Here is a 14,773-nt window from a genome sequence, read left to right as displayed (position 1 = left end):
AGTCAGCTGTAATAATTCACTGTAAGCAACTTTCTACGTGGCCAACAATGGCCCGGATGGCACAACTGTTACTTTTGGCAACGTATGAAAAGCCCCGAGCATCCGCGTCCCAATGAGTTCCCAGGACGGAGAGTTTGAAGCCCAATCCATCTGGGAGTTCTCATCAAGTGTCCAGTAATCAGCCTCGGTTACGTCACTCGCCACATGAGGCCGTGTTATTTGCTTTCAGGACGAGAGCACCCGGGATGGTTGTCACGGTGACACAGCACACAGGGCTGTAGCAGCAACATCGTGTCTTCCCAGGTCTTCATCGTTAGCTCACGCACGGTTGGGGTGACCAAACTTTTCCCAACGAGGGCCGCGTACATAAACATTGAAGGATGGGGGGCCGCTTTGATGCATGCAGTACCTCACAAGAGTGAGCACACCCCTGACATTTCGGTAAATACTTTACGCTATCTTTTCATGGGACAACACTAAAGAAACAACACTTTGAGTCAATGTAAAGTAGTCAGTGTACAGCTTGAATAACTGTACATTTCAACACATTCTCTATTTTTCCTCTGCAGGGTCATGTGACTTGGTCGTGTTTCAAGGTCTTAGGTGTGAATGGGGTGTGTTAAATTTGGCGTCATCGCGCTCACACACTCATACTGGTCACCGGAAGATGAACATGGCACCTCGTAGCAAAGAATATAAGACAGAACAGAAAAAGAACACCGCTCTACATAAAGATGTTCTCAGCTATAAGAAGACTGCCAACACCCTGAAAGTGAGATGCAGCAAGGAGGCCACAAACATGCAGCACTAACAGGACAGTGACGGCCGTACAGTTGTCCCTCGTTTATCACCATTAATTGGTTTCAGACCCAACCGCTAGAAGTTAGTTTCCGCGAAGCAGGCTTTCTAAGTAGAATTTTTAACATTATTTAAAGCACTGTAGACATGAAATAACACCGCTACAGGCACCTCTTCACTTCTATTACCCAATATAGTAGACATAAGAGAAAATAAGACATTTAAGACATAAATGCTCGTGTGTGTTTCAATAAATGTGTTCCTGTGTTTGTTTAAACCACATTGTGCAACTGTAAAGCGCAGGCTACGGGATCACTGCTAGCATGCAGCCCAGATAACTTGTTAGCCTCCAATTTGTTTATTCTAAACATAAATGTTGCAAACAGAGTGGGTAAGAAGGACAAAGTAAGAAGCCAAAAACCTACCACTTCCGCACAGAATGGGAGGAGAACATTTTTTTTTTCCCACTATCATGTCAGACATGCAATGGCTGCCTCCATGCGGTGTGAAGGTAATGTAATCTAAGGTATACAGTCGTCCCTCGAGGTTCAAACATGGCTACTGTAAGATAATATTGATTTATTAACTTGTTAGCTGAGTGAGTAAATATTTATTACAAGTAGATTTTAGTAGATTTTTTTAGTAGATTTCAAGTAGATTTTAGAACAGTTTGCATTGATGTTTATTGATTGGATTATTAACTTGCCTTAATGTGAGTATAAATATAACTTATGATTACCTGAGTGAGTGATTACAAGTAGTTTATAGAAAGAATGTTTTATTAAACAATTAGCTGAGTAGATGGACTACTGTTTAAGTGTGTCAAAGGTTAAACAGAAACAGTGAGTGCTCACACACAGGGTACAGTCAGCCGAAGGCCAGCAGCCAGATATGTCAACAAAAACATAAACAAGCCAATAAGCCTTGAGACGGACAAGACAGGAAAGTATGTACTGTTTGTGCAACAAAAGTGTCAACAACTCAGCAAAGGTTCCGCCTATCACCTGCTGGCGTCACACAACTTTGTCAAGGAATCCGGGAGAAAGTTACCTTTGGAGAGACCGGCGCCAATGGTCTGAGGAAAACAATTATAAAAAGGCTGAGGGGACTATCGATCGAAGGAAGAGAGACGGGTCCCGATCGATAGTTTAACCTTTGACACACTTAAACAGTGTGTCTTATTGCGTTCTATGTAACTCGGTACACCACTATACCGTACCCATGATTACCAATACACGTACCATCACACCTCTATGACCCAGTCTTTATTTGAAAATGACAACATGATATTAACCAAGTGTACAGACTAGCGACAGGATTGCATAAGATTGGCTCCTGCCCACTTTGGACATGTTCAATTGTGCAATTGTCACCACATTAACTTCCTTCATATCATTTTGTTAAGCATGGGGAAATCCTGCTTTCACAGAAAAAGATCTACTGTATTTCTGCTTCGCGACTCTAACCGCGTTCTGTTTGTATTTGGGTCATTGAATTGAAATCCCAGGCGTTCCAATAAAGGGCAAAGTGGGATGGAATGTTCTAAAAGTGGCTGGCGTGGCTTTTACTAAAAAAGCGTCGACATGATCTTAATTAACGGAGACATTCATGTAAATGAGGCTTCCATAAATAAACCACCTTATCAGATTTGCATTTCAGCAAGTTGGAGCATATTTCATTGACGAGAAAGTCTGTCCACATTGTTTTCTCAATTTTAAGCCTCTCAGCATGGAACAGCATCACTGCTTCCATCACTGATGACAAATAGACACCCAACAAATCACAGCAGCCTGTAATTAATTAACAGCACGTGCACGTGACAACCTACTTTAAAAAAGAAAAAAAACAGTTTTCTCCGTTGTGATTTTATGTACAGACGACAATGTTGTCAAAACCTCCCCTGATCACGCTCTCCTGCAAAAACAATGTAATATGCATTCCAGGCCAGTAGTTGTATGTAAATATTGACGTAAAAGTAGATTTTTAGTTGACTTTTAGATCCTTTTTTCCTGTAAAAGATGGCATGCTCCACTGTGTGTCGTGTCTACAGAATTGGAGAAGTCCACTGGGCAATTTTCCAACTTCAAAGTTTATGTGAGAAACGGGATGATTCCTGTGTGTAAGGAAATTCCACGATGCAGAGTATGAAGTTCCACCCTGCCCTGTTGTCAGGGCTGTCCCGATATAACTTTTTCACTTCCAATCCGATGCACATATTGCAGCCTTGAATCAGCACAAAACATACATGCTTTTATTACTTATTTTGTAGTGTGGAATGTTGGAAAAAGGTTTTAGCAAGTGATATTACTCAGAGAACAATAATCAGCAAAAGTAGGAACGAGAAAAATGGACCCATTTACTTCTTTCTGGGTTGTTCAAAACTCAGTTATTTTAACCACTGGCTCACCCCTAACCGGTTAAATCAGGGGCGTCAAACTCATTTTCACCGTGGGCCAAAACGGAGTTATGTTTGTCCTCTGAGGGCCACTTTTTAGAATTTTTTTTAAAATGTATTAATTAAATATTACATTAATTTTTCATTCATAACTAATTTAAAAAAAATAGTAATTTTAGAAAGATTGTTTTTTTTTATTAAAAATATATTTTTTTAAGTTGTTTTTGTTAGTAATATCAATTTTCTTTTTACTTTAATATATTGTTTTATTATTTATAGTAAACATAACGGTAAATCTTAATTTCATTATTGTAAAAATATTTTTTATATCTTAAAATTTTTACTTATTTAAATATAGTTATATTAAGTCAAAAATATAAAATTGCAGCATACAGAAAAATACAATAATGTAAATACATTTTTACAATAGTATAAAAGTAAAATAATGAAAAAACAAAGCTTCAAAAAGTAAAGACAATTAATTACAAATAATTAATTACAATATACAGTATATACAAATATTTTATAAATATTAAAATAAGTGTCCTTTTGACATGCATTATTTCAAGGCTTTCGCGGGCCACATAAAATTATATGGCGGGCCAAATCCAGCCTCCGGGCCTTGAGTTTGACACCAGCTAACCGACTGTTAAATATGCGTTGTTCAAACATGGTTAGTCGCGTCGTTAGTTAACGGTATCGTCAAAGTTAACTACGTGCTTGACGTCACTGGTCAGCACCAATATATCCCACAATTCCTCATTTTGTTGACTTCCAGGTTTTGCAGAAAAATTGATAGCAAAAAGATTTAACAAATAAATTTAAAAAAGTAACAAAAATATTTTTTTTGTTAAATATATTATTAATTAAAGTAAGCAATATTGAACCTAGTTTCCAGCTTTACAGCAAAATGAACCTTGGGCCCTACGGCGGATACCGGAACTACTTAACCAGCCTTCAAAGTAACAGCCCAGATGCACTTAAGTTAAAAATTTTGAAATTGTATTCTGCAACAAATCATTTGTATTGTATTTGTACTTTATTTATCCCACAGCGGGGAAATTTACTTGTTACAGCAGCAAGCAAGATACGCAAGTAAAGAGTACAGTGTAAAGAAATGCATATTGACTACAACATGGTTCAGGTGGTGCAGGTGTTGTAGAGCCTGACAGCGGTCGGTATGAAGGACCTGCGGAACCTCTCCTTCTTACACCGTGGGTGTAACAGTCTGCTGCTGAAGGAGCTGCTAAGGGAAACAACAGTGTCATGTAGCGGGTGAGAGGTGTTGTCCATGATGGATGTCAGCTTAGCCAACATCCTTCTCTCCCCCACTTCCTCCACGGAGTCCAGAGAACCGTCCAGGACAGAGCTCGCTCTCCTGAGCAGTCTATTGATCCTGCTCCTGTCCCTGTCCGTGCTGCCCCCTCTCCAGCAGCCCACAGCATAGAAGATGGCTGAGGCCACCACAGAGTCATAAAAGGTCCGTAAAAGAGTCCTGCACACACCAAAGGACCTCAGTCTCCTCAGCAGGTGGAGGCGACTCTGGCCCTTCTTGAAGAGGGCGTGGGTGTTGACGGACCAGTCCAGTTTGTTGTTAAGGTGAACACCCAGGAATTTGTAGCTGTCTACCAACTCTATGACTCATGCTAAACGTCTTACGAATTAAAACAAGCAAGCAATTTATGAACGACACAATTAAATAAAAACAATTTTGGTTAAAAATATTTTGCTCAGCACAAACTGTTATAGTTTGGAAAACTACTGAAAGCCGGCTTGCCTTCAAAGTAAGAGTCTTAGGGTTCAACCGAAAATTGGTGCCAAGATAATACGTATAATAGCTATTCATGTATAAACGACACATGAGCAATATTTATCAAATGTACGTTTGTTATTGTTACACAAGTGTACAGAACACAGCTTTCAATACATTGCAAACGACCCCGTACTCCTAAAGTACCCCCCAAAAGCTTGAATGCCTTTTCCAAGTCCACAAAGCTGACTCCCATGCACCCTGTTGCAACGGTGTAGAGCTGGTCCGGTGTTCCACGACCAGGACGAAAACCACACTGCACTACTACACTGTGAGGCTGAGGAGTGTGATCCCCCTATTGTTGGAACACCACCTCCGGTCACCCTTCTTGAAAAGGGGTCTCCAGTCTACCAATCTTGACCTATGGTTCCCGACTTCCATGCAATGTTGAAAAGACGTGTCAACCAAGACAGTCCTTTACATCCTGAGCCTTGATGAATTCAGGGTGAAACTCATCCACCCCTGGAGCTGCCATGGAGTAGTTTTTTGACTACCTCAGCAACGATGATGGACCCTGTCTGCGTTTGTGTCCTCAGACTCTGCTACCTCTATGGAAGGTATGTCATTGGGATTGAGATGGGCCTCAAAGTATTCCTTCCACAACCCAATTATGTCCTCAGTCGAGGTCAGCAGGCCTCGGCCCCCACTGTAAAAAGTGTGGACCAGGCACTGCTCCCCCTTTCTGAAGCGTTGGTTTGCCAGAACATCTTCAAGGCTGACCAAAAAACGTGATCCATGGCCTCGCCGAACTCAGCCACTGCCAAAGCTGCATGCCACTTGGCCTGCCGCTACCTCTCAGCTGCTTCAGGAGTCCTACAAGCCATCCATTCTCGATAACACTCCTTCTACAGCTTAAAAGCAGGCTTAACCTCCGGTCTCCACCCTAAGGTTTGGGGTTTGCTGCCACGCCTGGCACCGACCACCATGATTCGGTTGCTGCAGCAATGGAGGCACAGAATAAAGCCCATTAGGAATCAATATCCTCGTCCTCCCCCGGGATGCAGGCAAAGCCCTGCCACAAGTGAGAATTGAAGACTCAATGAACGGGAGGCTCTGCCAGACGTTCCCAGCACATCCTCACTACACGGTCCGACATCCTCCCCCGCCATCTAATCCAACTGATCATATGGGCGTTGAAGTCTCCAAGTACAACGATGGTGTCACCAGCAGGGATGCTCTCCAGCCCACCCTGCTGTTTGGCACGTACGTAAAGGCTGGTTACTCTTAACTGCTGTTTGGCATGTAAGCACAAACACCAATGAGGCCCCTTCCCTAACCGAAGGCGTAAGGAAATGACCCTCTTATTCACCGGGAATGAATACAACACGGACGCTATTAATAAGCCCACACCAGCTGGCCACCTCTGCCCTGCGGAAACTCAGAGTCAAACAAGGTCCAGCGCCTCTGGAGTAGTTGGGTTCCAGAACCCAAATTGTGGGTCAAGATGAACTCGAAAAAAAAAAAAAAAAAAAAAGCCACACTATGTCTAGTCGGAATGTCTCAACCTCTCACACAAGCTCAGGCTCTTTCCCCGCCAGAGAAGTGACATTCCATAAACCAGATTTGTCTGCTGAAGACCAGATCAGCCAGGCCCCCCACCTTCGACCTCCACCCAACACACAATTCACCGGCGGGAGACCCCGTGTGGCTTCTTCGGGCATCTTAGCAACTAATTATCCATAAGTCATTGAGCATTTGTCTCATGATAAAATTTGAGGATATCGGTACTACAGTAGATGTATGCACGCATGTCTTTTGGGCACACCACCATTGTTTTATCATAAGATAAGAAAACGTGGGTGTTGCTATAATCAATCTGCAGGTGGAGGTATTGATTAGGCCCTCATGGGGTGGGGTTGGGCTGGGGAATGTACATCCTCCGGATCAATGCAAGTGTGAAGCAGCCGCGCAAACAAAGAAAAGATCATGTGACGTCTTGTAAATCTCTCGCTCTTTGTTCTAACAATAGGGGAGCCACACAGACATGCATCTACAGGGCACGGATTCAATTGTGAAACTAATGCAATTTCACTAAATACACGTGTCTCATAAGCCTGGCTGTTTTGTGGCTGTCCCATCTGTCGGTGGGACAGATATGATTGAGCATTACAAACTCTGCAGAGTAACCGGAAAAGATTACCAGGAAAATGACTGCAGAGGATCTGTTGGTCTGCTAGAAAGTTACCATTTTATTTCAGTAGTTCATTTTCATGAATCACTTATACAGTAACAGAAAAAATGATTAGACCACCCCTGTTTCTTCTGTTTCTTGTTCATTTTAGGTACCTTTGTTTGGACAAATATAACAACAACAGTAATAGCTCATATGAGTTATTTTTTTTGGCAGTATAATGCTATATAGCTATTCATGTAAGAAGTTAATTGATTTTGATTATTATCAAGAAAACCGTGGAAGTTGCTAGATATCAGCTCTTAAATTCAATTCTTATGAGCTATATTTGTTATCATCATTTTATTTGTCCAAACAAATGTACCTTTAGTTGTACCAGGCATTAAAATGGATCAATAAACTGACGAAACAATGGTGGTCTAATCATTTTTTCCATGACTGTATATATTATTTACCTCTGAGCACTCCTCGGCACGTGCCACCTCTTCCTGCAGGAGGTTCTGTGCAGTCTGCAGGCTGTGCTTCTGGACTTGTGTCCCTGCAACGGCAAAGGAACATGTGTAAGGCATGCTGGGGGTGGAAGGAACGGCAAGCGTGACTTCACAGAGAAACCACAAGAGAGAACATTTGTTTCCACATCACATTGTTCGACAGAGTCATCTACACACACCATCTGCTCATTTACTGAAAAACCTCTTTTTCCTATCTGAAGCAAACGATAATGCATACATATTCTTTATCATGTTGAACACGGCTGACGATGCCTGCTCCTGCATGCGCTCACCCTTAAAATATCTCAGTGTTTCCCACATAGTCATAAATTTGGACCGCCAGAGTATTTTTTATTTTTTTAATGAATTTACGGTGCGGTGAATGCTGCAAGGCGAATGTGCTGGGATCCATTGTACAATAGCATCAAGCCGCCACTAAAAGACGAGTGAGACAGCTTCTCACAAATCATTCAACATGGATGCCTTGAAAACCCGTTGAAGCATTTAAGACAGCACTAGTCAACTGGCAGCTGTGTGCCAAGTCCAGCAGAATGACTTTAGACCAGCCCAAGAGTACAGTTCAAAACTTGTGACATTTTACAGCAGATTCCTAAAATCAGTGTGTGCTTCTGTCACATACTGTACAAGATCTTTGACTGGCACAGTCCTTATTGATATGCATTTACAAATGTCCTTCACCACATCGTGGCTTCACTCTTATCACAGCTTTTTAAACATATTAATTCATAAATCATGCTGTTTCGACTTATTCAGATTGTGAATGTAGTATTTTATGTAGTATTTGTCAGTAATTGTTCGGTGAGACAAGCATGGTTGAAATGATCTCAAAATAAGCACAAGAATAACACAATAACAACCATAATGATAACACTAACTACTGTTGTGGCCATACGCCAAAACTCAACTCTGAACCCCAACGTCATTTCCTGTCCTCCACACGGACCACATTTACTGCAACACACACGAGCACAAGTTTTATTTATGATTTTAATGGCTTATTTTGTCTTATTAGGGGTGCCACGAGACACCCAACTCACGAGACAAGATGATGCACAAGATTCAGTGCATGAAAACGGGACGAGATGAGATTTTAACATTAATGTTAAGAAAAGTACAATGTTTTTTTACAATAGGTTTTCTCTGGGTACTCCGGCTTCCTCCCCCATGTCCAGAAACATGCATGTTAGTTTAATTGGCGACGCTAAATTGTCCATAGGGATGAATGTGAGCGTGAATGGTTGTTTGTCTATATGGTCCTTGTACTGGCAATCAGTCCAGCATGTACCCCGCCTCTCGCCCAAAGTCAGCTGGGATAGGCTCCAGCATATCCCTGCGGCCCTAATGAGGGTTAAGCGGCAAAAAATGAATGAATGAATGAAAAGTACAATGAAAAAATATGACTGGACAAACAAACTTTTTTATTTAACCAAGACATCCCGTCACATTTTATTCTCTTTTAACCTCCCTAGTTATTATGTCTACTATATTGGGTAATATGAGTGTAAAGGTGGCTATAGGGGTGTTATTTCATGTTTAGAGGGTTGTAATATTGTATATATTGTATTTTATTGTATTCTATGCCATAACTACGAAAATATTCAATTTATTAAGAAGAAACCGTACTTTGCGGAAAAGAATGCAGGTGGTGTTTTAAACATTTATTGTCCCACAAATTGAATCAAAACAATAGTCAACATTTTTTGAGACCAAATAAGCCAACAACAGTAATAAAAAAAATACTATCATAATACTGCAATATCTTTTTTTTTTTAATTCTGTAAAGTTGCATAATTGTTGTTCGTGACATGTAGTTTCTCACAGGAAATTCGTACTATCATATTAATTATTACAACATTTTATATGTTTCTACTTACATCATGCCTTTTTTCTCATTTTTGCTGAGTTTTTGTTTATTTTATTTCTGCAATGAGTCACGTTCCACACGTGGCTCCTGCACTACACTTTGGACACCTACGCATGTTCAGCGAGCCAGACTGTCTTGGTTTTGCCTGGAAAATGAGGTGTTGCCAGGCGATGAAGTACATCCAAGCACTTCCTTCTCGTTTCTGTCACTGGAGGGGTTAAGTTGCATTGTTGAGGGTTTTATGCAGCTTTTAAACCAGCATCAGACCAGCATTGCAGGGCGATACTTACGTATGGAGGTGCACTTCAAGCCACAAACACTTCCTGACTTTCACTTTTAACGTGCATCCCTACTCGCTAAATACAGCGACCATGTCACTAAATGGTCAACACGGATCTCTTCTACATATGAGGTGTGTTATGAAGCGGAACTGGTGATCTCTTGTGCTTATAAAGTGTGCTTAGTCAAATACAACAAAGGTAAATACTGTAGAACTGCTGTGTGATTAAGGGTGCAGAGAAGTCTGAACAACTATGTGTTTTGATCTGACAAATCTTAAGTAACTTTGATCAAATGTAGAATTACTACAGTATCTGCTTGGTGACAGCTGTTCAACTCAGATGGGAAAAAACAGCCACACGTCACTCACTGACACTGAGAATTCCGAGGTAGGTAGGCTTGCAAGGTCTAGATTGTGCGTCAAGCACTTAATGTGCAGTTCCAATAATGCCTTGCACACATTTCCATATTACGTGTATTTATTATTCATAGTAGCGATGCCATAGTTCACAACCTGATTGGCTTCTGGCTGCCCTGTTCTCGCAAGACAGCTTTTCTTTAAACAAGACATCTCGTCACATGTTAATCTCTTTTAACCTCCCTAGTTATTATGTCTACTATATTGGGTAATATGAGTGTAAAGGTGGCTATAGGGGTGTTATTTCATGTTTAGAGGGTTGTAATATTGTCAAAAAATGTATTTAGAAGATTGTAAACAGGTTTTATATGCCATAATTACGAAAATATTCCATTTATTAAGAAGAAACCGTACTGTGCGGAAATTCACTTATCACGGTCAGTCTGGAACCAATTAACCGCAATAAATGAGGGATTACTGTAAATGAAATTCAATTTGGTTGTTTACAAAACAATGACATTTTTTGATGTGTAGGTTTTTTTAAAACATTGTTTCCGAAGGTTTTGCACGAGCCGGTAGTTGAGGACCTCTGATACACAGCATCTTTACTGGCATTTTTGATGTAGGTATTGAGGATTTTTGATCTTTGATATTGCTTGTGCTGTAATTTTTTATGACTATATTAGCCATTTGGTGAGGTAAAAATGTGAAGGTAAGACAGCCATGCATTAAACTTGAATACAAAATAAGAATAATAGTTCTTATTTTGTTCCTTAGCTGTGATGCAGACAGACCATCACTACATGACTATGTGTGAGGACAAATGGGCCCAGCCAGCCTAGCTTGCTAAATATGCATGCTCAATGTAGTCATCTCCCGGGATCGCAGTTGGTTGTCATGAACATCACGCGTGACCCAGCCGACTGCAAGGCGTCACTCGTCCCTTCAAGAGACGCTGTGACATCCACGCTAAATTCCCACAGGTCAGACTGGGCTCAGCGCTGTCCGGGGGGTTATAATGGGGGTGGGGCAAATAAAGGTCAAAGAATGGACTAATTACGGCCAAGCAACCTCCCCAAGGTGGAACTCTGCTAAACATGCAAATCCAACAACAGCCTTCCTTTTGTCGTTTGGAATGCTAATGCATCCTAATCTTCACAGGTAATACAATGGGAAAAATGAGTAGTTGATCCTCTGCTGATTTTGTAAGTTTACCCCTCTTAGAAAGACACAATGTAATAAAAATAACGTGAGTAGCGATACATGCGTTCATTTCAGACTCCCAAAAGTTTTCGTTGAATTTGTCACAAGTTTCTAGAGCAGTGGTGTCCAAAGTGTGGCCCGGAGGCCATTTGTAGCCCACAGCGGTTTTATTTTTTGTTCTGCGGCACATTCTAAAAATATAATTTAAAAAGAAAAAAAGAGCACAAAAAACGCAAACATGGTTAAATCAGCAGTAATTTTATAAGAATAGAGTCAAAACAAACACAAAACAAGTCGTATTGGAACAAAAAAAAAAAAAAACAATTTTAGGAGATTAATGTTTTCTGGAAAATTTGGTTGTTGAATAACTTTAACATTACGGGAATATAGTCCAAAGATTATGAAATATAGTCATAATTATGAGAGAAAATGTACAAGAAGAAAGGTGAAATAGCTGGAAAAAAAGACAGCAGAAATGGAAAACACAGCTGTAATTTTACAAGAATAAAGTCAAAATATTAACAGAAAAAAGTAATATTCTAATAAGAAAAGTCACAATTTTACGAGAATAAACTCAATGTAAGAAAAAATAATGCCATTTTAGTGGCAGAGGTTAAATATGCAAGTTTGTTTTTTTTAAATTTGTAATATGAGAAACAAAATTATTATTGGAAAACTGGGTTTGGAGAAAGTTATAATATGGGTTTAAAGTCAAAATATTGGAATAAAGTCACAATATTACATGAAGATTATTTAAGAAGAAATTTGATTCAAATAGTTTAGGGGAAAAAAACAGCAAAAATTAGCACAGACTGCGTTGATACTAATAGGCTTTTTCACCTATATGACAAATCTGAGATGCAGTTTTTTCTTGAAATATATACAACTTTTCAGCATATCTTTACAAAATATGAAAGTGGATCCTTGCATCCTTTCATTTTTCAGTATGTGGCCCTCGCTGGAAAAAGTTTGTTGACCCCTGATCTAGACGGCTCCGATTACTCAATAAATTTAGGGCCTACATTGGCAACACTGATCCCTCTTGCTACATCTTCTTATTTCCTGGCAGACCAGGTGCGTTATAATGTGTCTATGAGCGAAACAATGTAATACACAAGGCACGCAGACGGAACCACATGACACACCATACCATAAAGGAAGAAAGAATGCGCATAAATCTGTAGTTTACAAGGCTCATCTAGACTTACGACAAAGTGCAATTACTTCTATGAGTCAGTTTGGAAATTAAGACAACAAAATATCAGGAGAATGTTGACTGGGACATCATGGGCATCTTGTTGGGTGGTAGACCCCCCACCCCCTCCTCCTCCTCCCTCCCCCGCGGTCCTTAGCTTTCTGAAAATGTGGCCAATTGAAATGAATAGTCTGGCCACAGAGGAACCAAATGTTTGGTTTGCTTTTGACACCTCCATTACTCAGCATGAATAATCTATGACACCGTGTTCTGGCCGGCGCAGACAGAACATCGAGAGAACGTTTTTTTTTTTAAAGCATGCATGCGTGCATTAAAATAACCGCCTTGTCCATGAGACCCTCAAGTTGCAGATGTTAGTTAAGGGACGCTGGGGTATAATGCGACGTGACAGCCAGGAAAACAAATACTCCTACGACAGCCGAAAGTGACCTACATTCAGCATTGGAAGGGAATTGGACCTGGAGGGGGCGTGGAGAGGCTGTGCATCATGGAGTCACACTTAGTGTTTATGATCCTCATGGAGTAACACGTTCTGTCAGGGAGCGGCAGAAAAAAACAACAACTTGTGTGAAATACAGAGGCAGTGGTGAGTGAGCAGGTAGGCTGCACTTAAGGTCCTATGAAATCCCTATTATGTTTTCCCAAATCCTGTTTTTATTTTTCCCAATTTCCCATTTTTTTCCATTTAAATTTTTTAGAATTCCATTTTTTTTACTTTTACCACCATAGAGTGTGCGCTTTTTGTGCCAGTGAATAAAATGTGCATTTATTGATGTCCAGTACCGTCGTCCCTCGTTTACCGCGGTTAATGGTTCCAGAACCGGCCGGGATAAGTGAAAAAGCGAGATTTAATATTTAATAAACTGAATATTTTCGTAGTTTGAGCATAGAAAACCTGTTCATGACTTTCTAAATACAGTTTTTACCATTATTAGAGCCCTGTTTATAAACTAACTCCTATAGTCACCTTTACACGCCTATTATTCTTTTACACCGAGCTAAGCTGCCGGGCAAACCAGTTAGCCTCCAATTTAATTGTTTTAAACTTAAGTGTTTCGGAATGGGGAAGATGGACAAAGTAAGAAGCCAAACACATACCATTTGCACATGGTATGTATGACTTTTTTTCCCCCACTATCATGTCGGACATGCCAAGGCTGACTACATGCAAGGTTAAGGTAATGTCATGTCTCATCAGTGTAACACTGCTGACGTCTAGTGACCAGAATACTACACATGACTTGTATTTCAATATTTTTTGACTAATAAAAGGCCATAGTCAACCACAAAACAGCAATCATTCATTAATTACTTTTTGAAAAACCACGATAGAGTGTGAGAGTGGTATTCAAACCGTGATGTAGCGAGGGACGACTGAATTTCAGAAACGGATGTAGCTTCAGTTGGGTGTCTGCGTCTGCACACACTGTTACAAAATCCTCTACAAACTGTGCTTGTGGTTAAGGAAGACGTTAAGGAAGACAATTCCAAAAGCTTTATTAGCAAATTAGTAAAACAACACTGTGTAAACACACTCGTACATCCTGAGTTGCACACACACACACACACACACACACACAGCAGCATTAGCGTGCTCTGCTAAGCTAGGCTAACCCAGCCAAACTTCCACTCGCGCTCACTGACGAGTAAGAGGTGAGCTTCAAGTTTTTTTTCGCTGGTGCCCGCTTCGACATATTGTTTAATTTGGGAGAGGGTGTGTTAGTGTTTGTGAGGAGTTTCCACCATGAATGAGTGGTCCGCAAAATTTCCCACACAAACATTCCTTCTCCTCACAATGACAGCATTTCATTCACATTAAGTCAGGAGATTCCCTTTTTATTGGCCAATTCCGCGATACCATTAACACGGAAGTTATAGGGCCCTTTGTGCTCTACTGTGGCTGTTAGTTGAAAATAAAGCAAAATATATCTTACACGGCCAGTGAGAGCGATGCCTTCAGGCCTAATTGGTTAGCTGCCTAAACGGGCTGACATAGAAATACATATGGAGTTTGGTGCTGGAGCATTGGACTATGTCAAACCTTCATAGCTACAATTCTGTCAGACAGGTAGAAAGTGAATGGAGTGAGGTAACATGTACTAGCTAAGTTAGCGCACCATTTCCCCTATACCAGGGGTCGAGAACCTTTTTGGCTAAGAGAGCTACAAAAGCCCAATATTTTAAAATGTCCGTGATAGCCATATAAT

General features: G+C 40.5%; 1 protein-coding gene across 2 annotated transcripts in view; it reads right to left on the bottom strand.

Annotated features, from left to right (window-relative positions):
• Positions 1-14,773, bottom strand: part of vps37d (VPS37D subunit of ESCRT-I) — a 39,934-nt gene that overhangs the window by 3,312 nt on the left and 21,849 nt on the right. For both annotated transcript variants that reach the window (XM_054756032.1, XM_054756033.1), the window contains exon 3: positions 7,590-7,672. In XM_054756032.1, coding sequence (XP_054612007.1) covers positions 7,590-7,672 — 83 coding nt within the window. The remainder of the gene's footprint in view (positions 1-7,589; positions 7,673-14,773) is intronic.

This window comes from Dunckerocampus dactyliophorus, chromosome 16 (genome assembly GCF_027744805.1).
Source record: "Dunckerocampus dactyliophorus isolate RoL2022-P2 chromosome 16, RoL_Ddac_1.1, whole genome shotgun sequence".
Taxonomy (NCBI): domain Eukaryota; kingdom Metazoa; phylum Chordata; class Actinopteri; order Syngnathiformes; family Syngnathidae; genus Dunckerocampus; species Dunckerocampus dactyliophorus.
Note: the sequence above shows the minus strand (reverse complement) of the source record. Positions and strands in the feature narration are given on the sequence as shown.